We start from the raw sequence: 26,677 nt of genomic DNA on the forward strand, positions 1-26,677 counted from the left end.
TAGCTTAAAAATATTGCTAAGAATACTCTAAAAAGCATAGGGCACAGCACTGGGAGTGTTATAAATGATCAAATCGGTAGCCAAATTTATAAAAAATTAACAAAGATTTATTAGATCGATAGCAAAAAAATAGAATTTTGAAAGAGCACCACAGCCTCAGGCAGTGTCAAACCCGGGTTTCGGTGCTGGGTGAACCAGGATCCGACTGACAAAGTGACAGCGTTTCCCCAGTGGTTCACCCCGAGTGCTTCAAGCAGCTAGCTTATATACAGCTTACTCGGCCTGAGGCAGGGATGACCACACGTTTCTTTGCGTCTCTTCACATGTAGAACTGAATCCATACATGTGCAGGAACAGACAAAGGTAGGTCCAGGGGTCCAGACGAATGTCTGAGCATCTAGGCAGAGTCTGTATTCCTATGTAGCAGAGTGACACCAGTTCCTGAGCACAGTAGATATAATCTTCCCAGGTGCAGACCTGGTGAGTAGCTAGCAGTCATGGTCCAGGAAGGCTTAGATGTAATCTTCCCAGGTCCAGATGCCAGGGAAGTCAGCAATCATGGCCAGAACGGTCTCATTCATATGTTAACAGACCCGATATTATCTCAAGGTTGTCCAGGAACTGACTGAATAAAAATAGGACTCTGCTCCCAGCCAGAGTGGTCAAAGATATAACTTTGGACTTTTATAATATTTTATACATATATAGCATGAGTTATCTCTGCCGTATACTACAGGAGGAATTGTACTAGTAACATCTCTTCATAAACTCAGTATTTATTCTTTTGCCTTTTTTCCACTTATTTGGATAACCAGCTCCTAATAAGGATTATGTATGTAGCTCAGCATGTGAAAAAAACTGTTCTAACTTTAAATTCTGTATGCAATAAGGACATAAAGTAGTTGACGGGTCAGTTGAGCCCAGATCAAGTCATTACACCTGATCATTTAATAGTGGTTTGTATATAAAGTGGATTCAATACTTCACTGATATATGTAAATATTTTAATGGTGAAATTTTTAAAATACAATGATGAATTTAAGTAATACATGGTAGACAGGTTTCTTGCTGATACATCAAGCTTATAAATTCATACCTTTCTGACTGAGGAATCTGTTTGAATTTAAAAAGTTCTCATCCCTTGGAAGCCTCAATACAAAAACCAAAACAAACCAACAACAAAAACCAACACTGAAAACTGTAAAGGGTAAAGTCCCTTGCCTTTCAAGTCAGTAGAAAAATGGTTAAGTCTTGAAAAGAGCAAAAATATTGTTATATTTCATGGTGACTATTTTTGAAGAAATGAAAAGTTTTGTAAGAGCTTCTAGGCTACTAAAACAAACAAAAAAATGTAGAAAGCAAGCATGAAATTCTACACGCAGTTGGCTTGGTCTGGCAAGGAAATGTAAAGAAAATATGTTGATTTACTAATCCCTGTATAATAAGAAAAACAATTTTGTGCATCCATTTAGTTCGCAGTAACTTGTTACTGGCTGAGCGAGCTGTGGGTGTTTAGCCTGGAGAAAAGGAGGCTCAGGGGTGACCGTATCACTCTCCATAACCACCTGGAAGGAGCATGTAGCCAGGCGGGGCTCGGCCTCTTTCCCCCAGCAGCCTGTGACAGGTCAAGAGGACACGGACTTAAGGTGTGCCGGGACATTTAGGCTGGACATTAGGAAGAATTCTTCACAGAAAAGGGTGACTGGACATTGGAATGGGCTGCCCAGGGAAGTGGTGGAGTCACGGACCCTGAGGGGGTTTAAGGGAAGACTGGATGTGGCACTCAGTGCCATGGTCTAGGTGACAAGATGGAGTTCGGTCGTGGCTTGGACTCGATGACCTCCGGGACCCCTTCCAGCCTCGCCGACCCCGATTCCTGAAGGGAAGCTGGCTGCCGCGCGCGCCGCCGTTCGAACCCGCCTCAGGGCCGGGGGCGGTTCGGCGCGAGGGGGCGGGGCGCGCGGTCACGTGAGCCCGGCGGAGGCGGCCGCTGCAGCCGCCGCCGGCCCGGCCCGGCTGCTCCGGGAGGGGCCATGGTGGGAGCGACATGAGCCCCGAGCCGGAGCCGGAGCCGCCGCCAGCCCGGGACCGGGCGGCAAAGAAGGAGGAGGAGGAGCCGCCGCCACTGGCGTCGTCGTCGCAGCCGCCGTCGTGGGAGGGCGGCGACGGCGCCAGGTGGGGCGGCTGCATCATGCTGGGCAAGAGGGTCGGCCTGACGGCGGGCGGCTGCGGCGCGGTGAGTGCACGGTGGGAGCGGGGGCTCCGCCGCGGCGGCGGCGGCTGCGTGCGGTTCCTGCCGGCCCTGAGGGCGGCCGTGCGTTGCGGGCTGGGCCGGGCGGCCCGTGGGTATCAGCGCCCGGCCCGGCCGTGAGGGGCGGCTCCCCCTCACCTGCCTGCCGAGATGTTTCCGGGAGCGTCCTCCCCCTGGATGCCTTATGGAAGTTGAGGTGCGGCGGGTTCTTCGAGTCGGCCCTGCCCGACCCTGACAGCCACGCTACATTCTTAACGAGTTTTGTCCCGGGCGGAGTAACTTGAGTAACAGCACCTGTGAGCAGGTGGCTGGAAATAAGTTTTCTTTTAAAATGTATGAATCCGAGGTGCCAGGAACGTAAAACTTAAGTTTTCCTTAAGAGCTCTTGGAGATGCTCCGTATTGAACCTTACCACGGGGTTACCGTATGCAGTTTCTATAAGTGGGCGTGCTTTCTGTTTCGTTTCTTCACACTAAGCGCTGAGATCTTATGCAAAAAGAGGAGCTGGACGGGAGTGAGTGATCCGTGCCCTCGGTGCAAAGTTGCGTTTGTAAATGTGGTAGTCGTGCCTAATTGCTTTCTGAAGAAAAAGGCTTAAGCCTTTCTCTCTGTACGTCAGTGTGCTCACAAGGTGCCTTTAAACCAGCTCAGAGGTCACGTTCCTTGAGCTTTCTGCAGTAGATGACAGGTGACTTGTTTCAGGCAGGATGGTACTGGCTGAGGCGATACCACCCATCCTGTTTTGTTGGAGTTAACCCAGCGGTCAAGATGGAGTAGAAGAACCCAGGGGAAGTCACAAAGTAATAAAACAGGTGATTCTGTCACGAACAGTTTTTGAAAGGGTACCGGTGCAAAACAAGGCAATGCCTTACCATGCTGAATCTTTTTCAGCAAATTGAAATCACATACTTTTTTTTTTTTTGCATATGAATTGCAAGCTGTTAAGAACTTTTTTTGAGGTATATTTATGTTCATGTGTACCTGAATAATTTAGTATTAGTTTGCTCACAAAGTTGAGTGTGCTGAAAGCTTTGCATGTGCCAAAAGTTATAAAACAGTGTTAGGTTTGTGTCAGGGAGTCAGCATCTCCTTTGTGTGTTACCTGTCCTCCCACAGATAAACATCTGTGCTGTCAGAGAGAAGATAGTGGGCTGTTTTATGTGAAGGTGAAGAAGTATTTTTTGCTGTTATATTTAGTACATTAACAATGTAGCATTAATGTGGAATCATGGTTAGAACTGAAGAATATTAAAAAAATTCTTGAAACCATCTGTTTGATAGACATACATTCTTTCTGCCTTACTTGTATTTAATGAAGATCTTAAGGTATTTTTAGTAGGTGATTAATGCAGAGAAGATGTAGAAAAATGTTCTGTGGAATTCATTAGTAAAGTAATTTCTTTTATGTAAGTTAATTCCAAAATGACAGCTTCACACTTCTTATGGTGTATCTCTTCTGTATTTGAGTCTTTCAGTTGTCTTTTAGAAATGGTATGCCCTTCAAAAAGCAGGTTGGACTCTTCAAGAAGTGCAGCTGGTTATCTGCTGTATGGTAGAATTGCTGTTCAGGTTTGTGTGCAGTATCTCCCATTAAAGAGTAGTTTATATGGAATCTGAAGTCAGACTACACTCTGAAAGAGTTTTGAAAAGTTAATGTTTTAGTTAAGAAACAGAAAGTTTCAGTTTTATCAGCTCAGAAGATGTGGTGAAAGAAACAGAGGATAAATCTCCTAATTATATAGAAGAAAAATAGTTGAATTTTTTGATGTATGAACAGAGGCTAGGAAATGGAAGGTACAGGTAGGGAAATTTAAAAAGAAATCAAATAACTGATTTCTTTCTCTAACTTTGAAAGGTAAAACTCAAATGGAAATTAAATCTATAACTGACAAAGGTGCTAACCCATTTTTTTATTAATGGATGGGTCTGATAAAGTTGGATTAAGTGTTAAAAATGCTTTTGAGTACTTATTATATGTTCTTCTGTAAGTTTGAAAATTTATCTTCAAAATGACATACATTCTTAATTTGGTAAAATGATCTGAGGTTTGGTTTTCTGAGTGTATTTTTTGTCCTTTCCCTCTTAGTTGTGCCCTTGGAGGACTTTGTGGTCCTCTAAAGCATCTCATGGGCTCTAGCCTTATCTCGGTAGTGCAGTTATATCATGTTAGGGTCTGCGTCTGTTCTTGACTGAACAGTCTGTTCTGTAATTGCAGTTCCTGCACCTCCCTGTGATTCTCACATGGTTGTCATATTGCTACAACTCTCTCTAGCCTAGACTCTATTGAAAGAGCTTATTCACAGTAAAATATGAGGGACTGGATCATGGCTTTAGATGTAGTTGCAGAGATCTGCTTGATTTCAGTGGGAGTGCATCCCAGGCATTTGGAAGAGGAAGCTTGCTGCTTGGACTGCTGCTGAAGAAATAAATACAGAAGTGAATTTTTTGTGAGCTGCTTCTTTGGTCTCTGAAGAATGTCTTAATTTTGCATTTTTATTTTTACTGTTTTTTTGTATCAGATCAGTAAGACAAAGTGGAAGAGTATGACCAAGTCTGTCAGGTTGTGCAAGGTTTTCTCCTTTTACCCCTCCAACTTGGGTGTAAGAAGCTTCTGGTTTTGGATGTAGCTGTAACTAACCTCACCTTGCTGAATGCATTGGCTTCACTGAATTGAAGAGCTGAAATACAAATGCTGAACAAATGACTTATGAATTGAGTTACTACCCCAAAATTAATAATATTTAAACAATAGTATGTTTAACTAAATTCCAACGGAATTAAATAATTTTTCTTGGCTGTGTTACCATGACTTCAGTGAGCCTCAGAAATTTAAGGAAATGATGCCATGGGACATTTTGTTAGCTCTTGTGCAATCTTGTTACATCTGAATTATGAATGCTGGTAGTATAAAGCTTAGCATGACATTCAGAATAATTGCACTGCACACTTCATTTCTGGGTAATGTATTGTCGGTAAAATGTCACACTAAGGAAACTGTTCAGCAAAATAGTGTCATACTGTCTAAATAAAGTGCTTTTGGGAGAAATCCTAAACAGAGTGTGAAATAAAAAGTCACACATCTGTACCTCTTTGAGAATTAATCAGATGTTAGTTTCATGTTCTTGGACACTGCAAAATGTCACAGCTATTATGAAGCCCAAGACCTTTATATATTTTGGAAAGATAATATAAACATTCTGAACTGTACATCTCAGAATTTTGCCAGCCTTTATTATTTAAATTTTATGTTGCTTTACATAGTGAAGCACAACTATATGTGCCCAAAGAATTACATATTCTTGCCCTTAGTGCTAGCAGTTTTCTTTTTTATACTCCATAAAAAATACAGCACAGTAAAACTAAGGCAGCATGATTTAATATTATGAGACTTTACTGAAAGAGGTCTGAACTCAGTAAGCTGGTTTCTTAAATTTCTTGCTTGTAGAATTTAAATTATATTGCTGGTGGTAAAAACATAGTTTTAGTAGTTCATTTGTCAGTTTGGATGTTAAGTCCTTTGTGGAGCACTGTTTTCTCCCACACAGGTTATTTTTACTGTTAAATCTGAATAATTAGAGATGAACGATATTACATTCTCAAGATTGCCAGTGTAATTCTGAGTCTTCCCATCCTTTTAGATTGACATTAAGTCAGAACTGTTACCAGGAATGTTTAGCTGTTCTGTTTAAAAACAAATCATTCTGGTTTATATTTTTGCTGAGACGGCACTTCTGCTGTTACAAGTCTACTGTTACTGATGCTCTGGTTTGTATCAGTGTGAATGTTGTTGCATTCCAAGAGAAGCACTGTAGGCTAGATCAGTAAAAAGTTAAATTATCAAGTCATAGATATATAATTAGTCATGAAGATCCTAACCTAGCCTGTTCGACAAGGAGTTTGAGTAACTATCTGCACAATGGAGAAGCTTGTGAATTAACTAAACAGCTAGGGCTTTTTAGGGGAATTTCTCAGTGTTGTACATATTTCTAAGTTTTACAAAGAAAACTTAAACAGATAAATTGGCTTCCAACTTGCTGAAGTGTAATATGCTGGTTATATGTTACTTCTGTATGAAGTATTTTAATGAAGCAATGAGGTACTGTCTAGAGTGGAGCTTTCAGAATGTGGCAGGATGTATGGCAGTTGTTTTCTTGGGTGGTCTTCCTACCTCAGTGGCTTCAGCAATGAGGACTGAACCAGAAATGATCTTCATGCTTTACGTGCCTTAAAATATACCTGCTTCTAAACTTGTCCAGCCTAAACTGAAACAGAAATGTGTTCCCGGCAGGAAATACAGTATGGCATGACATTTTAGACCTTAAGAATAGATTGTGTAAAGTGCCACTTACTTGCTTGTATTTTAGTGTAAGGAGGTGGTGGTGAATTTTTTTTAACACCCTTTGTGTCATGTCACTCCCAGTTCAATGAATCCCATTTGTACCTTTCTGCAAATATTTTTATTGCAGTTTGGAGGAAGCTGCTTCAGTGTTCCACCATATCTTTGGTAGTGTTCTTTTTCTTTCTATGGGCCTCTTGTGCTTCTGTAAAATAGATTATTCAACAATGAATATTGCTTAAAGCTTCTGAATGAAACAGTCATGGGATAAGAGGAGGATCTTTATGTAGAGCTAATATAAATGGTCAGAACATCAGAGAAGAGGATTAGCTAGGCAGACACATCACATGTTAATGCAGTAATATACTGATAATCTTTTTCCTAACAGGGGAAGTTCTTTTGAACATGTGTTAGTAAGCCAATGCTGAATGCTAGACTCATTTCTTTCAATGAACTCTCTGTTTCCAGGATCACATTCCTATGTTGTAATCATCTTATGTGTGGAATTAAAATTGTTTCTTCTTGCTTGCATTGCTTAAACTAATATACATTAATTTCCATCTGCCATTTAATTTGTTCTATACATTCCACAAACTTTTATTGTTCTTTGCCATTGCCCTCATTGCCCTATAAATCTTCCGAAGTGAATTGCTTTTTGTCATCAGTGAGCTTCGTCACTTCACTTTCATCCTTTTTTACAGCTCACTTCTGAATGCGTTGAACAACATAGGCACTAGGACAGAGCAGTAGGAGTCATCTGGTAATGTCGCTGTGCTGTATGAACAGATTGCAGTTGGTTTATTTTTTTTTTCAATTGTCCTGGGGTTTTTTTTGTATGTGTTTTGGGATTTTTTGTGGTTTGAGGTTTTTTTTTTGTTTGTTTGTTTTCCCTATGTGTGTGTGTGTTCGCTTTTCTTTTCTTTTCGATTCCTGTGGAAAGTTTGCCTGCTTTAAGAGCCTTTAGTGAATATCTTTGAGTGTGTTTACTGAATTTTTGAAAAGCTTATTGATGTGATCTGCCTTATTTATACATGTGCTTTTGAGAACTCCAGGAACTTTTTAAGGCACAGTTTCTCTTTGCAAAATCTTCACTGGCTTTTCCATTTTGAATGAATTGTTGTTCTGATACTCTAGACCTGTGCAATATGATTTAGCCTAGCTTTCTGTTGAGAAAGTCTGTTATGATCTTCCAGTCTAGATACAGATCTGCTTAAGGTGTTTGTTTTGCAACTGAAATACGAGTTTGGACAGTGTATAATCTGAATTAGTTATGATTTATATTGCAGCTCACGAGACATACCTAAAATGCTGTACTGGATTGGAAAGCACATTCATTTGTGTTCTATGTATTTTTGCGTTGAATTTTTGCTAGCAAAAATTCGAGGAAGTAGAGCATTTGTGGCGAACAGTTGGAATTAAGGTGGATCCAAAATGCTTGTGTGTGAAAATGAAAGGAAATAGTCACTAGAAAGAGACAAACATGCAGTATCCCCAGAAAACTACCTGGGTAACATGTGGAAGAAAGAGAATCCATCATGAAGTGAGATGGATTGATGGCATAATACTTGTTCAAGAATAAGCTAAAATTATTAAATAGTCTTGTAGTGAGACGTACCAGGAGAAGTTTGCATTTGAAATGGTTGTATTTTGGGGGAAGCTAATGAAATAGTAATGAAGATAAGTGTGTAAAGGGAATGAATAATTTTATGATTTGTCATGAACTTCAGAATCTGAATGATTTATACATGAAAGCATGTTTCTTGGAGTGTTTTACTGATTCTGTTAATTCAGTTCTTTTTTCTTGAAAATACCAAAATTGACATAGCGGACTGCAGTGCAGGTGGTAGTATGAAAAATGACTATTTGAATCAGTTAATTTTTGTAGTGGAAAATATTTCTGTAGGGGCTTAGAAAAAAAATTAATTAAACTCATACTAATTAATTTGAATGTTGTTTTACATGTTGTAGGACAGTGAGTGCTCTTTGCAAAGGTATTCTGTACTGCAAGTAGAACAAGCAACTAGCAGAATCTCTTGAGGGACCCTAGTGCTTGGTGGGAAGGAATTTCCCAGGGGATGGTGTAGGGGGACAAAAGCAAGTTCTGGTGGTTTTCAATTCAGAAGTTAAGTTTGAGTTTGATTGTTACCTGCCTGAAAGATAATAGGACTATGTTACTGAAAAGGTACTTTAGGGAGATACCTTCCTCTTCAGGACAGGATCAGCAGTGAGGCCTGAGCAGGTTGCCCAGGGCTTTTCCAGGTGTATATTGAAACAAACCTTTCATGTCCAGCTCTACTGCTTCACCTTATGGGAGGAAAAAAAGCCTATTTATCCAGTTGAATCTTTTGCTTAATTTGCCTAGCAGGACTGTGTGGCCCTCATCAAAACAGAACAAATTTGAAAAGGGGCTCTGGATGACTTCAGAATTTGAACAGTGAAAAGTGATTTTGTTCTGAAAAAAAGCATATTTCGTCAGAAAAATAAGCAGGCATTCTTGAAATTGATGTTAAGGTACTTTTGCAGGCATTCAAACAATTTTAATTATTACATTATAGATTTGAATTAACAGATAACTAGTTATCTAAAAACTGTATGAATAATAAATACTGCCTGTTCTTAGTTTGTTCTGCAGATCTAGGACTGGCTATAAGCTTGCATTTTGCTGCAGAGTATTTTAGGGTGAATTGTATTAGCTGTTCTTCAGAATCTCTTAGATAAGGTATTGTTACTAATACTAGAATGCATTTCCCTCCTCCTTTTCTGTGAGCAATTATTACCGACTGGATTTATCATTTTGACATTCTTTCATGGATTTATGAATGTTCAACAGCTGTTTCGCTTTGAAAAAATGTTGTACTGCTTCCCAGTAGTTATCCCAACTTCCTTCAAATTAAGTTTCGGATTTACTCTGACTCCAAGAAAGGCAGAAGAAAAAAATGATTTTTTAGAATTGGGCAGTGGAAAGAGGCATTGAAGGAGCAAAATGTAAAACTGGAGAAATAACAGATGTTTGGTTAGAACTTTTAGGGCTTCAGATTTTACAATGATGGCCCAAAACTTGTATTGTTAAGCATTTGAGATGAAGTAATGTTCTGCTCATTAATGATTGTGCAAGTATAAAACCTTGACGAACAGCTGCATTTGAAGGCTGTTTTAGTAATGTTCATACATAGTTTCACAGCCCACACACAGTTCTATCATGTTAAGTAGAAAAGTATTTTTTACTCATGTGAGTAGAAAATAAGCCCTTAACAATTTTAAGGCTTTTCTGAGGATACTTAAAACACTTTCAGTTTTGAGGGCAGTAAATGAGGCACGCAACTTCTGTGTTGACCCTATCTGCATTATTTCTCAAATCCTTTAAAAATCTTTTTAATCATAAGGAGTTCAGTAGGTTGTTCCAATACTGTTTATTCAAGAAGCCTAAAGGTCCTTGTACTTCAAGGTTTATAACCATTTTTTACTTAGTCAAAAGTTCTTTGTGTAAATTTCATGAAGTTTTGTTGCAGGGTGTTTTCTCAATTCAGAAATGAACCTCACCCAATAGTTTTGATACAGCTTTATGAAAAAGGCAAGTGTGAAATGTTTTAGAAAACTCTTTGATTTTGAACTGAGTAAAGAGTTTTCATTGAATATTTTTTTTAAAATCTGTGGACCAGGCTGTGTACATGATCAATCATAAACTATTTCGGTTTCTTAAAAAATAGTTTGATGCTTGATTAAAAATTGGAAGCTTCTGTGGTAGAGTTTTTGGGAGCTACAGTAAAGATGAACATTCAGAAGTAACTGTCTTCATCAGTCCATTTGATAATGTCAGTAAACTTTCCTGGTTTCATGATCTTAATTTTCCAATGCAGCCCTTAGCACAAGATTTTTAATTAATCTATGTATTTAGGACACTGTAAAGAAAATGGAAAGAAAATAATCAACTATAGTCAAAGTGGATCATTTATTGGTAGTACTAGTATATTTGACATAGAATGCTTGTCTTAGTTTTAACAGGTACACATTCCTTTCAAGATCTGAATTTTAGTTTTCCAGGTCATGACTTGAATCCAAAAGGCTGTGATGTTTTCTGTTTTTTTAGTAGGTCAGTGCAGCTAACTGTAAGCTGCATGCTGCTGCCAGAAATGATTAGCAGACTGTTTTAATCTCTTGTCTTTGAGTGTGTATGTCCATAATTTTTCTGCTAAACTATAAAGGTCTCAGATCAAATTTGCATGTAATAAAAACATTATTAAAAAACTCCAAACGCTCCAAAACTTCATTTTTCATGGCGTTAAAAATGTTTGCCAAATGCAGACCAGATATTTATGATGCGGCAAGATACATAGCAGTATAAAGTTGTGAGGGAAGTAAAGTGGAGGCAGGGGTGTCCCTTACCTACTTTGCTGTAAAATTTGCTTTTTTCAGAGGAAACTGCTGTGGAAGGGGTCTTCAGACTTCAGTGTAATTAGTGTTAAGTGCTAGTCTGACTGACAGACATCTTGGCAAAAAAAATATTCATAAAATTGTTATCTTATTACCTTTTATAGAAGTACTTGCAGACTTATATGAGGAGGATATTTTCTTTTACCCCCATAGCCTTTGGAATCTTTGCTATTTAGAAATTAAAAATTGCATGTTAATAACTCTTGAAAGCTTTCCAGAGATAATCTTTGATCTATGATATTGCTTCCCAGGAGAAAGAGAATTATTTTCTTCAATTTGTCATGCTTGGAAGCAAGCTGCAATGTAGAAAATACATTGAATCTTACTAACTAGAATACACTGCTGCTGCAGGTTTTGATAAACTGATGGATCTAAAAATTATTACAGATCTATGCATTTACTGTTTAAACACTAGGAATTTCTTCACAGTTTTTACTATAGACAGTTAGGTTAAATCAATCTTGTAATGCAAGCATTTTCAAAATGTGTGATTTCTACCAATTTGATCAAAAGTTTTTGAGCAGGGGAGAAACACCAAAGGTGTCCGTACTCTACCTTCATCGTAGGTTATCTTGACTTTTTTTTGTGTTCAGTGGGACATCCTGAGTTTCATGCTCGCCCTGGTGTCCACTTGCTGAAATGAGTCAGATTTTTATTAGATATTATCAGATTTTATTTGATATTTATCACTGGGTAGTGTCCCTTTAACTGAATTCTGCATTATTAAATTGCACTCTTCTCTTGGAGTGAAGTGGCCTTGGATTGGCTGGAAACACTGAAAAACAGTCTTCTGCCGGACAGTTTCTAGGACAAAGGCAAAGAGTAATTTTGGAACACAAAAGCTATGTAAAACAGTTACTGTGCCAGGGGGTAGTCAGAAATTAAAACATCATGAATGTTTTTGATTGGAAGGAACCCCGAAGATCATTTAATTCCAACCGCTCCACCAGTGGAAAAGATTCCATCCACTAGGGAAGTTGCTCAGGGCCCCATCCAGCTAGCCTTTAACACTTCCGAGAACTTGATGCAGTGCCTCACTGTTGAGTGAAGAATTTCTTCCTCATACCTAGTCTAAATATCTCCTTTTTTTCTTTTTAAGCCATCCCCCTTCTCCTATCACATTCTCCCCCCAAAAAAGTCACTGTTCCTTTTTTAAAAGTCACTTTTTTTCAAAAGACCCCTTCAAGCAGTGAGAGGCCACAGAGGTCTCCCTGAGCCTTCTCTTCTCTTCTTGGAGGGTGAGCAACCCCAGCACTCACAGCCTGTCTTCATAGGAGAGATGCTCCAGCCTTCTGGTAACTTTGTGGCCTCCTCTGGACCCACTGTAACAGATCCATGTCCTTCCTGTATTGATGGCTCCAGAGCTGGACACAGTGTCACAGGTGGGGTCTCATGAGGGCAGAGTAGAGGGTCAAAAATCCTCTCCCTTCACTTGCTGGCTACTCGTGTTTTAATGCAGCCCAGGATGTGGTTGGCCTTCTAGGCTGTGAGTGCATATTGCTGGCTTATGTCCAACTTTTCATCCACACTAGCCCCCAAGTTCTCCTCAGGGCTGCTCTCTCATTCTTCTCCCAGTCTTTGTTCTTGTCTGGGATTGCCCTGACCCAGGTGCAGCACGTGGCACCCAGACCTGTTTTACTTCATGAGATTCTTGTGGGCCCAATTCTGAAGTTCGTCCCACTCTCTGTGGATGACAGCCTGTCTTTCCATTGTCTCAGCTGTACTGCACAGCTTTGTGTCATCTGCAGTCTTGCTGAAGCTGCGCTCTATCCCACTGTCTGTGTCAGAAGTGAAGATGTTGAAGACCATTGGTCCCACATTAGAGCCCTGAGGGACACCACATGTCACCAGCCTCCACCTGAACACAGAGCCACAACTCTTTGGCTGCATCCATCTAGCCAGTTCCTTATCCACAAAATGGTTCACACTTCAAATCCATGTGTCTCCTATTTGGAGGTCAGGTTGTCACATGGAGCTGTCTTGAAGGCTTTACAGACTCTAGCTAAATGATGTCTCTCAGTCTCCTCTTGTCCACAATTGCTGTCACTGCAGTGAAGCCCACTCAATTGTTCAGCATCTCTGCTTAAATCTCTTTCAGGAAGAAAGCAAGCAAGCAGCAGTTCTGGTTAAATGCACCTTTCCCAAGAGTTCTGTCCATTTAATCTAAATAAAAAGATTTCATTAATCTCATCTAGGATTAAATCCTTTGATCTTGAATGGCAGCAGTTTCACAGAATCATGAGTACTTTGATAGTTTGCTAATTCTTTCTGGAACTGCTTGTTGACCAGTAGAATAGTTCCTCAGTCTGAAATCTGTATTTGCAGACACAAGCATAGAATCAGGCGGTCAGCAATCAATAGGAAACGGTTGTACAGATGACATAAGCAGCTCCTTATTTTCTCATACTTTGGCATTTTCGAATACAAAAATTGTTGCTCTTCTGATTATGTACATTGTCATGGTTTTGTTGAAGCCGTGCTGTGATCTTAATTAAGTGAATGTGTCTTGTCACTTGTGGAGGAAGCATGGAGAGGTATACCATTTGTCACCTTGTTGTGGAAGGGTTGTGAATAATGCTCAAGTGGGAGAAAGCCTAAAGGCATGTTGGAGGTGAGAGCAGTACAGGACAATGTCAGGAATAGGGCCAGTAATTCTTTTCAGTCAGCAGGTGTTCAAGGGAACAAACTTGAAGTTCCCTAGAGATCTTTAATTGTTTTGTAATACAAAACAATTTCTCCTCCCTTGTTTGGCTTATTTTTGTCATGCTGAAAAGTGGTTATGCTCAAAACATGTTTGTAAGAGATATTTGCACGTGTAGTGAACTGGATGTGTACAACCACTGCATTTGTTTTTCTTTCTTAGCAACAAAGTATTGGTCGGCCGAGTGTATACCATGCAGTGGTGGTCATATTTCTGGAATTCTTTGCCTGGGGGCTCTTGACAACTCCAATGCTAGCGGTAAGTATCATTCATCAGCTGTTGTCATGGTATTGACAAATGTTAATTTGCTAATTTCTAGGCATTTTGGGTTTAATTTCCTTTATATTAATGCATATCTCATTACCTCAATTCCAGAAGTCTAAGCAGCTGAGATCTGGACTGCTGAAAGACTGGAAGATAAAGAAAAATAAATTAATTCTGCTGTACTGCTCTTTAGCTCTTATTTGCCTTTTAGACTAACACCAGTTTAGTCTATTGATTAAAGTATCTCTGGAAATTCTGGCTTTTTCAAGACTTCATAGTTCAATTAATCTTCCTGTTGTAACAACTGAATAAACTATGCAAGCCTTCATTAACTATGTATACTCCCATGGGCTGACTGTTTTGTCAGCATTTAACTTAAAGTGCAAAGGCATTCATGTAAGAAATTGATTTCATAAGTATTTATTATGTTCTGGTTATTTTCTAGATGAATAGATAATTTGAGTGTTTGGTAATAGGATATGAAGCATTTAATTTGAAGGCTTGGATCTCGTTCATTTTAGTGGGGCCTGCCTGTGGGCAATTGCAGGAGGTCTACTAGTCCAGGTTTTCATTGCCTTATACTTGAGACCACTTTGAATGCATGGCAAGCAAAGTTTTGTATGATTGAAGGAGTTAATTTTTTTCCTTCTCCGAACTCCAAGTAAGATGACGTACATAACTCTTGGAATGTGTTTGCCTAAGTTTTCTAAAGACAGTCGCTGAGCTTCTTAACTTAGTAATAAAGAAGTTCACATAAACAGTTGACACATTTCCATAAAGCAGTTGTCTCACAAAATGACTGTCCTCTCATCCTGTCTTGCTGGTGTCAAAATATAGGGAAGCTTACTGGGTGGTCTTTCTAGTATTTTCTTTTTCTTTGCTTTTTTGTCTTAACCAAGTGCTCAATTTCAACTTGCCCAAGTTTGACACTTCTCATTTAAAAGGATAAATATGGAAATCATGATTCTTACAGATTTGTTAACCCCCACCAATTTTAATAAAACTGTGTATTATAGGTGGGTTCTTCAATAGTTGCCCAGTAGTATACTCCAATTGAAATAGGTCCATAGTTGAGGGTAATCATCTTTATTTGTAATCGGCTTTGTAAGCACTGAATGGCTGCTGCGTGGCTTATATAATTTCAAGTCTGGATTGATACTTTGCACCTGTCTTGTGACGTACCTCTGGTAGCTTACATTGGCCTGCTTGTGAGCTAGCAGTACTAGATGTCATGTAGAGAGAGATATCTTATTGGCGAGGTTCAGCCTTTGATCTGCCAGCTGCCTACTTCTGCTCAAGCAGGTTTGTCAGGTAGGAAGGGCAGAAACAGTAATGTCTGGCCTGTTGATCAAAGCTCATGGTTACTCAATTTTTTGGTTTTTTTTTTTTCATGATTCTGTAGGTCATTGTTCACTTTCAGGCTAATTAAAATGTTGCATACTATGAAAATAAATTGTTTGATGGCTGAGATTATTTAAGGTTAAATTTTTAAATTGTTTTTTTCACTTCTTTCGACGTCTGTCAGCAAAACTGTTACTGTTTGTTACATGACACTATACTTGGAGAAGAAAAGATTTAAAGCGTTTATAAAGCACACAAAGACTATTCTAGTCAAAGACTGCCCCGAGGTTATGGACATTTTTTTTTTATTTATGGACTTGTAACCAGTGTTAGTAAGTTACCATAAGCAATATTAATTACTTAATGACATGTTCTCTCTTCAATATATATATAATTTTTGAATACATGTATCTATTGGTAGAACTTGAGTAAAGCAGCTCCCTCTACAAGTTTGTCAACTTGCATTTCTCTTGTCTACAAAGTAACAAAGTAATATCAAAAAACTTGAACTTAGTATCAGCAGGGGTTGCCTCTTAGGAAAAAATACTAGGAAACAGCTCACAGGTATTTAGATTTGACTCTCTGAGTTTCCTATTTTTGTTTGTTTTGTTTTGTTTTTCTTTAACTTAGAAGACATCTACTTGTAGATCTGTAATTTGAATTCTGGTCTTTCTTTTCCTCAGTTCTTAAGATCAGTGTTCTAACAGGTGAAGAATTGTTTTAAATACCTAATCAAAGGATGATGCCAGGCAGGAAAAGTGATGTAAATAAGGAGAATTATCTGACCAGTAATTAGTAAGAGAACCACCACTTTGATTAAACCTATGATTTGAGAATCTGAGTCTTCCTATAAAAATGATGCTGATACTTTTCAGTGACACTTTCTCAGTATACATATAAGTAATTTTTGCAATTGGTGGCACTTATCTATAAATATCAGGTGCAAATGAATGTGAGTTTTGTTTGAATCTGAATTTTTGCACATATGTGTTTTGAACATCACAATAATATTTTTTTAGTCAATGTGGTAGCACCTGTGAGGCCCCTTAATTCTCTTACATATTTATGGTAAATCTGTTTAGCATAGATTAACGTTCTTGCCCTTGAATTAGGACTGCTGATAAAGCACCTTACATGAATGCGTAGCTGTATTTAAACACTCAGAACTCTTGCTGGTATTTATAAGTATCTACTTACTAATTGGAAGTTTTTCTAATTGTATGGCTATTTAATAGCTGCTATGTGTTCAGTTGTGAATATAGCACTATTTTTTTTGTCAATATAATTTAGCAGAATCTCATTTTAGCTCTTAAATATTGACAGTGTTTAGTCAACCTTTTAAATGAAGTAGCTACATAAAAATTTTGTAATTTGTACTGCCTGGAGATGGTTTGTTCTTACATTGATCCTCTTTTTGAGCAGTGTCCCAAACCAACTATCTCTGCATTACAGTGTTTGCCAGCATAGGAACTTATGCCAATAAATAGATATTGAATCTTGTTTACATTTTCTTGTGATGACAAAAAAGAGGTAGAAGATACTTTGATTCTCGTTGTTCCAGGGTTTTTGTTTTTGTTTTTTTTTTCTTTTAGTTTTTATTTTGGGATAGGATCCTTTTTTTCTAACAAGTTCTCATAGAGCTATCCTGTTTTACAAATCAAATTAAACTTGGAATCAGCTCTCTCCTGTCTCTCATTATTAAAATAGTGCTTTTTTTTCCCCCTCCTTCAGGTCTTACATGAAACATTTCCCAATCATACATTTTTAATGAATGGTCTTATTCAAGGTGTTAAGGTAAGATGTTTTTTAAACCTCTGACCTAAATATTCTGTGTGTTTTCATATTTTGACTTGTCTCAACTACATTTTCCATAAGAACATAACAAAACACTGAGAATGTAGTTAATTCTTAAACCATTTTTTTACTGTAGTGGTTGTTTCTTGGGCTGAATTCAAGTTTTACTGCGTAAGTGGCAGTATCTTGAGACAAGTGGAATGTTTCTTAGAAATTTAAATTCCTGTCATTTGAATAGGTTCCCGTTGTAGCTATTAACAATTTTGATAAGGATCTGTCTGAAAATAAAGCTAGGTTTTTGTTGTCTGCTTCCTGACGTTAAATGATTTATATCAGAGGAAAAATAATGCAGTTGTGATGATAACCATTAAGATAGAAAATGAAGCATTTAATCACTGTGATTTTGTCTTAAAATGTGGCATAAGAGCTAATTTTCATCAGGTTAGTTTATTTCCTGGTCCTATTTTTTAATCAACTCTTGAACATTCTGTGATATTCAAGATCTTCAGGGCAATTTGTAGCTTACTTAGACCACTGCATTCACACCGTGGTTATGCTGAATTGTGGCCACAAAAAAGCTTGCAAGAGTTTTATAGCATAACTAATGTAAACTCTTTTCTTTGATAACTCTTGTGCTGAGAGGCTGCAAAGCCCTTGCTGAAACTTATGACTAAGATAATTTATAGCGCTCAGAAATTATTTTTCTCTATGTCACATAACAAATCTAAAGCATTGCTTTTAGCTGTAAGAACATAACATCCTTAGGATCAACTTGCTGTCTTGCTGTCTTTCATGGTGAGCTGGCAGAACACAGTGCACTTGGGATGTTTTGTCTCGGACTGAAAGAGGAGGTTATGTTCTCATTGTTCTCATAGAAAAACAAAGCTCATGTTCCCCTTCCTGTTTTAAGTTTTTCTCTTGCACCGCAGTGTAACTGTGTATTAAAAGTAGTAAATAGAGGGTTCCCCATAAATTTTGTGCAGAGCATGCCTGTAGGAAAGTGCAGTACTGTAAGAATATTTGTATTGCTCTAAGAGGTCTAATAAACTTGGGATCAAAGACCAGAGAGATCTTGTACTTCTGTGTCTTTTTTCTTTAAAACTTTGTTTGTGAAACATTGGAAATGTTTTTGACAGCAAAACACGTTAGTTTGTGTGGCACTGAAATCTGATTCTAAGGAACAGAAACAATAATTTCAACTGAGTAAGACATGTAACTTCCTAAGGATCTGGTAGTCTGGCTTTACAGCTTTTGCTCTGTCTACTTACTGAAAATGTTGAAAATCAGGTTTGTTTGTAAGGATTTGACAGAACAGTTATTTAGTACAGCAAGTCTGTAGGCATGTGTTAAACTTGTGATTACATTTGAATACAAGAGGTAAGCTAAAGTTAGCCAGAGTAGGCTTGCGGGGTATTAAGGTGCTTACCAGAACCATGCATTTACTAATGTTTGGACTTACGGCACAATTGGATTGATAAATGAAGAATGTACTAATTAGGAGAAACTGTTCCCCAGTTAACAAACCTGAGAAATCCTTTCCTATTTTAATTCTCCTATGTAATAAAACGGATATCAGGCCTAGATTCTAGGACTTCATGAAATTCTGGAAAAATCTAGTATTTGATGCCTAGTTAATTTTTTCTGTTTTTACTGTACATGTGAGTCTGACCTTTGCCACAGTAATCTCATGGTGTCCCATGATCTCAAGTTGCCAGGCCTGCTTAGATGATCTTAATAGTTCTTGCTTTTTACAGACGTACTGTACGGGATGAATATATAGTATAAGGCAGTAAGTGTTTAATTTCATTTAAACTGTTAAATTTGTTTCAGAGAGCAGTTATGTTACCCAAAGCTCTCTCCTAGCACAGTCCAAATTAGAGGGCAACTTGGGTTTGAAATCTAGCGCTGAGTCTCTTCATAGAGGCTAAGATAATGTCTTTTGTGGAACTAGACTGTATTTTGGAGATGTTAAAGATTTTGCAGTCTGTGTTACTTCTATATTGGATCAAATGGCACTTGAAACAACGTATGCTGTTTCTTTTTTTAAAATATTTTTTAAATTCACTCAAGTTTAATTGATTTGAAACATAGAACATCAGAATCGCAGAAAACTAGACTGTAGAACAAATTGTCTAAATTTTCAGTTATCTATTTTATTCTTTTCTTATATTGTAAAGTGAGCCTTGGAAATGTAGCTGCAGACATACTAATTGTTTTTCTTCTGTCACAGGGTTTTTTGTCATTTCTCAGTGCTCCACTAATAGGTGCTCTCTCAGATGCTTGGGGAAGAAAATATTTTCTTCTTCTTACAGTTTTCTTCACCTGTGTCCCAATTCCATTAATGCGAATAAGCCCATGGTAAGTGGTACAAACCGCAGTAGCAGTCTTGTCAGGAGAGCAGATATTCAGAGGGGATGTTTGGGGAAATGGGAGAGGGTCAATAAGACAAGAAGAAAGCAGCTTTCCTTTCAAGACATGATTGCATTATTCTGGAGATTTTCTGTTCAAGATGTATTCAAACTGTGTCCTAAAAGTAGAAATAATGGAATATGAATGATATTCATACAAGTAAAGCAGTTCTTTTAAGGATTTGACAATCCCATCTAACTCTATTTTAAGATCAACTGTTAATTTTTTCCCTTAATGACTGACAGTAATAAATTTGTTTTTAAAACTAAATGAACCTTATCATTTATTTGCTAAAGAAAAGTATAATTGTTGCAAGTGAGATCTTTTACCTCTTTGATTAGGACTTTGAAACCAAGTCAGTTCTGCTCAGTTAAGACTTCAGTTGCATTTACATTAATTGTGAAACTTGGAAGAATTACAAAAGAATTTTGTGTACAGTCTGAATGCATTCAGAGTTCAGCATTATATGTATGATAGTTTATTCCTTAACTGGCTGATGAAATAACTTCTAAGATAGTTAATTTTTCATAACTTGAACTCGAGAGGGTAAAACTCTATGGGTACCGTGTCCTCAAAGGACCACTTCTTCTTTTAGGCTTATGTATAGTAAACAGAAGAATATAAAAGAATTTAAATGCTGTTTTTCAGTATTTAAGTGAGACTGTACAGTCATTCATTCATCTCCAGTAAAGTTCTGTGTTAGTTCTCAAGGAACCCTCCTCCTAGGCTTAAACAGAAACTTGCTTATTAGTAAGACAAATAGCAAGAGATCTTAGTTCAAATTTTCTAATTGTTGCTTTTAAATTATTAGGTGGTACTTCGCTATGATTTCAGTATGTGGAATATTTTCTGTTACCTTTTCTGTAATATTTGCTTATGTAGCTGATGTAACACAAGAACATGAAAGAGCTACAGCCTATGGACTGGTAAGATGTGCTCAATTTGGGGAAAAAGGTCAGATTATGACCTTCATATTGAATTTGTGTTTTGATGTACAGATTGTTCCCTGATTAAAGAGTTTGATAAAGAAGTGTACCATGGCTCAAGACACTGGATTAGTATTCACACAGTGAATGGAGTGCTGCATGCTCATGGGAGCAGAATTAATATTTGACAACTTGCATAGAGGGCATGTGTAAAAAAGAATGTCTTTAAGTTTTGCAAACAGAACATTAAATGTTAAAGACAATGCAAGTTATATAATCTAGCAATAGTTTTCCATCACCTCTAAGTTGCACATCTAGTTCATAGTTCTTGTTCTTTGTGGTATAAAATGGCCTTTTCTAATGTCAGAATGGTAAGTAAGGATGAAAATGCATAAACCAGTATTTTTAATAACTTAGACATGATCTTTCTTAATGATCAAAAGATAAGGAAAATAACTTAATTAGTACAAACTAGTCCATTCAGAGGTAATATAATTCCTGCTTAGTTTGCTTTCCTAATATCTGTATTACTTTAAGTTTTGGAAGTCCATTGATAGATGTCCTTAGCTTTTAAACTTCTTTTAGGCAGGCATTTAAATGTACTGACAACTTTTTCAGTGAAATCACTTGAAATTCATAATTAGAAAACAAAATAACGATTTTAGTCTATTTGAAAGTAAGAGCCATTTTTCTTTGAGCCAAACCTGATCTTGGAGCGCAAATCCTGTCTAGTATGGTGTGCTGTTGAGAAGGCTGTAGAAACTGTATTTGGGACCCATACTTACTGTTGTAAATAGTATGTGGTTTATTTACTTTTTTGTATGGAAGGGTTTTTTAGTTGAATTTTTACTGGGGTGTTTTTTAAATTACACTTGTAGGGAGAGGTGGTGAGCAAGTTACTTCCTTTTTCTGTAATGGGAGAATAACCACTTTGATGAGTATGTAAACTGTTGTTGTGCATAGGTATCTGCCACCTTTGCAGCAAGTTTGGTGACTAGTCCTGCCATTGGAGCATACCTGTCTGCCAGCTACGGGGATAGTCTGGTTGTACTGGTGGCCACGTTGGTGGCTGTCATGGACATCTTTTTCATCCTGCTAGCTGTACCAGAATCTCTGCCGGAAAAAATAAGACCTGCTTCATGGGGATCTTCTATATCGTGGGAACAGGCAGATCCTTTTGCAGTAAGATGCACTTCAATAAGTTGTTATTAAATATTTGGTGATTGATAAGTAATAATTATTAGCTGCAGTTTGTAAGCTTGAGAAGTCTTCAGCCTTACTGGTAGCTTGACTGTTGAGTATACCATAGTCTCCATTCTCTGCTCTTGCCCATAAAGATCTAACTACATTTGAAAAACAAAGTCAAACAAAACTTTGTGGATTAAATAATTCTAGATTTGAGAATAATGTTTTGTGTGAAATCCAAAGGTACAATACTTTAATTTTCTAACTTAGGTGCTCTATTTTATTGCAAACAGAAATGCTGAATTCTTGTGCCTCAAAAGCCAATATTTTATGGTTTTACATACTCACTTTATGACTGTACTTTTGGCAGTATCTCTCTGCACTCTTGATTTCCACTTTTGTTTATATATGATTTATTTCTAATAGAGAATGGATCTGTAAAGCCTGATCTTTTTATAGGCATATATAGGAAGGGCTAAAGCATACCATGCAGTCTTTGTAGTAACTTGTTCACTCACTCACATGTACTCAGTTATTTTAAGTTTTCATTGCACCTTGGTATCTTAAGAAAGGAAGAAGTGATTTTTCTTCATGAGTTCTGTCCTCCTGGGCACTGGTTGTGAATATTGAGAGATGAATGGCATGCTTGAAAGACTGCAGTTACATAATTTGTTTTCCACAATTTATTTGTTCCTTAAAGTAATTAATATTATTGGTGAACAAGTGTAAGAAAGGTATATTATTTGCTAGTATCTTTCAAAACAAATAATTACTATGGAGGTCCATTAGAAGACATTAGGTATTGCAATTATATAATGCCTTTTTTGGGGAATAGTTTTGACTTGGTACTGAACAGTAGCCAAAAAACTTGATGGAAACTTTACTGAAGAATTGAGTTCCCCAAACTGTATATAAAGAGATTGTTTGTGACTTAAGGTTCAGCTTAACAGTGTCCATGTGTAATTGTTTTGATGCATATGCGTGCAAAAAAGGGGAATCTACCTTCTTTCTTTATGCTTTCATAGACTTTGTACAGTGTTTTAATACTTGCCTTGTTCTTTTGTTTTACAGTCTCTGAAGAAGGTTAGAAAAGATCCTACAGTTCTCCCAATCTGCATAACAGTGTTGTTCTCATATCTGCCGGAGGCTGGCCAGTATTCTAGTTTCTTTCTGTACTTGAGACAGGTAAATGTTGGTCTCTTCACATGTTGCTAAGGATGTTTAAATAAGTATTCCCTATGACCATACTCTTTGTTGTTTTAGGCTTTGCTTAGAGGCCTGCTTTCTGACAAAGTAAAACTTTAAAATTAAAGGCAGGGTGATTTGGTAAGCCAAAAACTGAGTAACACTTGACTCCTGATGCGTAAACCCTGCAACATCTTAAGCACGTGTTTACCTTAAGCAGGCCTTTGCTCTCATTCAGTACAGCAGTTTCTGAGTCTGTCTTGAAGTGGGATCTTGCCTATCAAAGACCTCTTGTGTTTGGGGGAGGGATAGAGAACTTCAGTTTCCAGATCCATGACTTCTTCTGTCTCCTTTTTTTAAGGCAGTTTTTTTTTCCCTTTACACTTTTCTTGGCAAAGAGTCAAGTTAGGGATTGTTCTTGAAAGTGGACACTTCCTGAATGGATCCTGTATAAATCCAGAGTATAAGCAGGAATGAGGTTTTCATTGAGAAGATATTCACTGGTAGTAATTGTCCTGGATTGTGTTTGGCATTTGTTTCACACAATTTCTGCTTCTCTACAGGTTATAGGCTTTGGATCTGCTAGCATTGCGGCATTTATAGCTGTGGTGGGTGTTCTGTCCATAATAGCTCAGGTAAGCTTTGTTTCTTAATGCTTCATTTAAGCTCATCTGAAAAATTTTACATGCTCTAATATGTCAATGTATCTTGCATTCACTAAATGTTGTATTCGTGATACTGTCTGTGTAAATTTCTTACTTTGTATAAGCTTTCTTTAGTAATATTGGATTTGGACATCAGAAAGATAAAATTTGCTAAACTCAGATCAGTAAATTCATTGGAACTCTGACTTAAAGTTATTAAAACAATACAGGAAATTTGTTACTAAATGCAAGGCATTCTGAAAGGGAAATGCCTTATTTTAAATAAAAGTCATGCTACTTCACCTCTTCAGTTGGTTTGTGCTGTCAAACTTACATACAGGCAGTCTTTCCAGGGTTACTTAGGCTCAGCTTGGAGGCTGAGGAGCTGCGAGGCCTTGGTATCTTCTTGTCATATTTCTTAATTGGCAACAGTGAGCTGATTTTTCCTTTATGTCTTTTGTAAATCTGAGTTTTTATTATGTGATCTTCAGTATCTTTATGGATACAGTTTGTCTTCCTGTTCTGATGATAAGAGGAGGAATGGCATACAAAGTATGTTGTACCCTTGCTGCCATTCTTAGCAGAACGAAGGTCTTACTGTTTTGATGTAAACAACACATGCATCAATGTTTACAGGTTTTCCTGGTGTTAGTTGTGGCCTTCATTAGCAATTCAAGAAATTATTTTAATCTTTGTGCTGTGGTTTGTTCTGAGGCTATTGTGTGCGCTCACATCTGCCAGTCATACTTTATGCAGACCAGTATTTTTGCTAAAAATCTCTAAGATGGCTTTCTTTCTGGTTTATAATTTTCAGTGTTAAAATGAGGAAAATCTTTTGATTTTTTGAGCTTTTTGAAGAGTACAGTTTACTGAAGTAATCTAGGCTTATTGACATAATCTTTACTTCATAAGTACTGATTTGTGTTGGCATGTTGGGTAAGAAAGAACTGAACGCATGAAGGTAGAATTACTGTATTTTTCTATGTAGCATTCAAACTAGAAATGAGAAACAAGAAAGTTAGGGTGAGCAGTTGTCCTTGGCTGGATGACAAGTGCCCACCAATCTGCTCCAGCACTCCCCTTCCCAGACAGACAGGGAAGAAAAATTAAGGTAAAAAACAACTCTTAGGAGATAAGGCAGCTTATTAAAGCAAAAGTTTTGGCATGCACAAACAGGGGGAAAAAAAGGTTTATTTTCTGCCTCCCATGAGCTAGCAGTGTTGAGCCACTTCCGGGGAAGCAGGACTTCCACACATGTAGCAGTCGCCCTGAAAGGTAAACATTGTAAATAATAAATGCCCCATTCCTCCTCCTTTCCTTTGCTTTTATATCTGAGCTGATACCATATGGGATGAGTTATCCCTTTGGTCAGTTTGGGTCAGCTGGCCAAGTTTTGTCCCCTCCCAGGTTCTTACCCATTCCCAGTCTGCTGATGTGGGGGGAATGTTGAGAGACAGTGCTGATGCTCTGCCAGCACTGCTCAGCAGTATCCAAAGCACTGGTGTGTTAACAACACCTTTTAAGCTACCCACAGACCAGTGAGAGCTGCTGTGGGAAAATTAACTCCATCTCAGCCAAACTCAATACAATCAGGAAGAGAAGAGAGGAAGTGTATTCTGCTCTGCAGTCCTGGTTCCTTTTCTCTGTATTTTTACTGAAACATTGCTGAGTTTCTCCTGTTAAAGAAAAGTGTGTGGTCCATTAACTGAATCAAGTTGTCCATGTGGACTTTGCTTTGCTAGAAAGTGTCTGCTTCTTGCCCTGAGTGTCTTGTATCTGAATTGGGATCTCCCTTCCCCTCAGCAGTAACAATTCTAAAAAATGGAAATACTGATCTTTGGTTAGGATTAGCTTTCATGTGCAAATGAAAAGGTCATATCAATTGTGTAAAGTGTCAGTAGAAAATGTAATTAATGGTGCCTAGGAATTGGCCAAATTTCAGTGTATGTGATGAAGGTGACAAAGCAGCAGGATTTACTTGTAAGTTTAAATGTAAATTTGCAAAATAATTTAGCTGACCTAAGGAGTTTACTTTCTTCTGAGCTAGCAGTCTTTTTTTCTCTAGTATTTGTAGATACTGGTAAATTCAAGTCGTGTCCAGCCTGCACTGTCTTTGCTCGGTAGCAGCTTTTATTTTGTGGAGTGCTCTATTCTGTAATACAATAGGCTTGTAGAGGTGAAAATGAAAGCCTGTTTGCATTGGAAATAGACACTGTCATCTAATATACATAGAGAAGGCAGTACATATGCTTCTGGATGTCCCAATGTAGTAACCCTTTAAGTGTTAAGAATATCTGTACATTAAATGTTGAAATTACTTGTTGAAATTAAATGTTGAATCTGTATTTTGGGCTTAATACAGGAGGAGAAAGAGGACAAATGGTTTGAATTTTCTCATAATTTGAAAGGTCCTCTGAATTACTTTGCATGGGAGAAATTACTTTAGCAAGTCTGACTTTTTAAAACAACTTTTGGTTGAACTAATTTCTCTTGCAGACTTTGTTTCTCAGTATCTTGATGAGATCTATAGGGGACAAAAACACAGTTCTCCTTGGTCTTGGCTTTCAGATCTTTCAGCTGGCTTGGTATGGTTTTGGATCTCAGTCTTGGTAAGCATACCTTTTGCTATGTAGACGCTTGCTAAGGAACTGAAAGGATTTTTTTTCCCCCCAAGAAATTCTACTACTAATTCTGTTGTTATGGGTATTTGAGTGTTCTGTGAATTAAATATTCCCATTTTCATTACACTACCAAAATTTGGTATATGTAGGAATGATAGAATTTTGTGTACTTACAGCCCTTTTGAAAAGGGAGTCTTTGCAACATTTTGTTCCACTGAGTATTAAGTCTATGAATTTGGTTAAAGCTTTTTCTTAAACTCACAAGCTAATAAGTAGCATGTTCTCTCTAGTAATTCCACTAGATCTATTTTAGCTATTAGGTATTGGACCTATACTTGTTTTTGTAACATATTCTCTTACTCCAACTATCATCAGTCTTAGGAACTATCTACAGTTTCTTTTGTTGGAAACTATCTAGAGTTTCTTCTGTTTTTAAGTAGAGACAATTGGAACCATAAGCTAGAAAAACTTACTCTACAAAGTGTGTCCTACTGAGAGGGAGGAGTGCTTGTCATTTATCAAGAGTACTTCCTAGTCAATTGTAGAAGCTAGAGAATTGTGTCACTAGGACACCATGGGAAGTTGTTCC

The 26,677-nt window shown here is 37.7% G+C and overlaps 1 protein-coding gene across 2 annotated transcripts in view; it reads left to right on the forward strand.

The window, feature by feature from the left end:
* Window positions 1–1,993: 1,993 nt before the first annotated feature.
* The window catches only part of LOC115915567 (hippocampus abundant transcript-like protein 1), a 30,102-nt gene continuing 5,418 nt past the window's right edge, over window positions 1,994–26,677 (forward strand). The window contains exons 1-9 of one of the 2 annotated variants that reach the window (XM_030969058.1): window positions 1,994–2,236; window positions 13,882–13,977; window positions 17,056–17,118; window positions 19,349–19,476; window positions 20,339–20,453; window positions 21,417–21,635; window positions 22,710–22,823; window positions 23,387–23,458; window positions 25,964–26,076. In XM_030969058.1, the coding sequence (XP_030824918.1) occupies window positions 2,048–2,236; window positions 13,882–13,977; window positions 17,056–17,118; window positions 19,349–19,476; window positions 20,339–20,453; window positions 21,417–21,635; window positions 22,710–22,823; window positions 23,387–23,458; window positions 25,964–26,076 (1,109 nt within the window). In that variant the 5' untranslated portion in view covers window positions 1,994–2,047. The remainder of the gene's footprint in view (window positions 2,237–13,881; window positions 13,978–17,055; window positions 17,119–19,348; window positions 19,477–20,338; window positions 20,454–21,416; window positions 21,636–22,709; window positions 22,824–23,386; window positions 23,459–25,963; window positions 26,077–26,677) is intronic. The other variant, XM_030969059.1, reaches the window with a different exon arrangement.

The sequence above is a fragment of the Camarhynchus parvulus genome, chromosome Z (assembly GCF_901933205.1).
Source record: "Camarhynchus parvulus chromosome Z, STF_HiC, whole genome shotgun sequence".
In the NCBI taxonomy this organism is placed as follows: domain Eukaryota; kingdom Metazoa; phylum Chordata; class Aves; order Passeriformes; family Thraupidae; genus Camarhynchus; species Camarhynchus parvulus.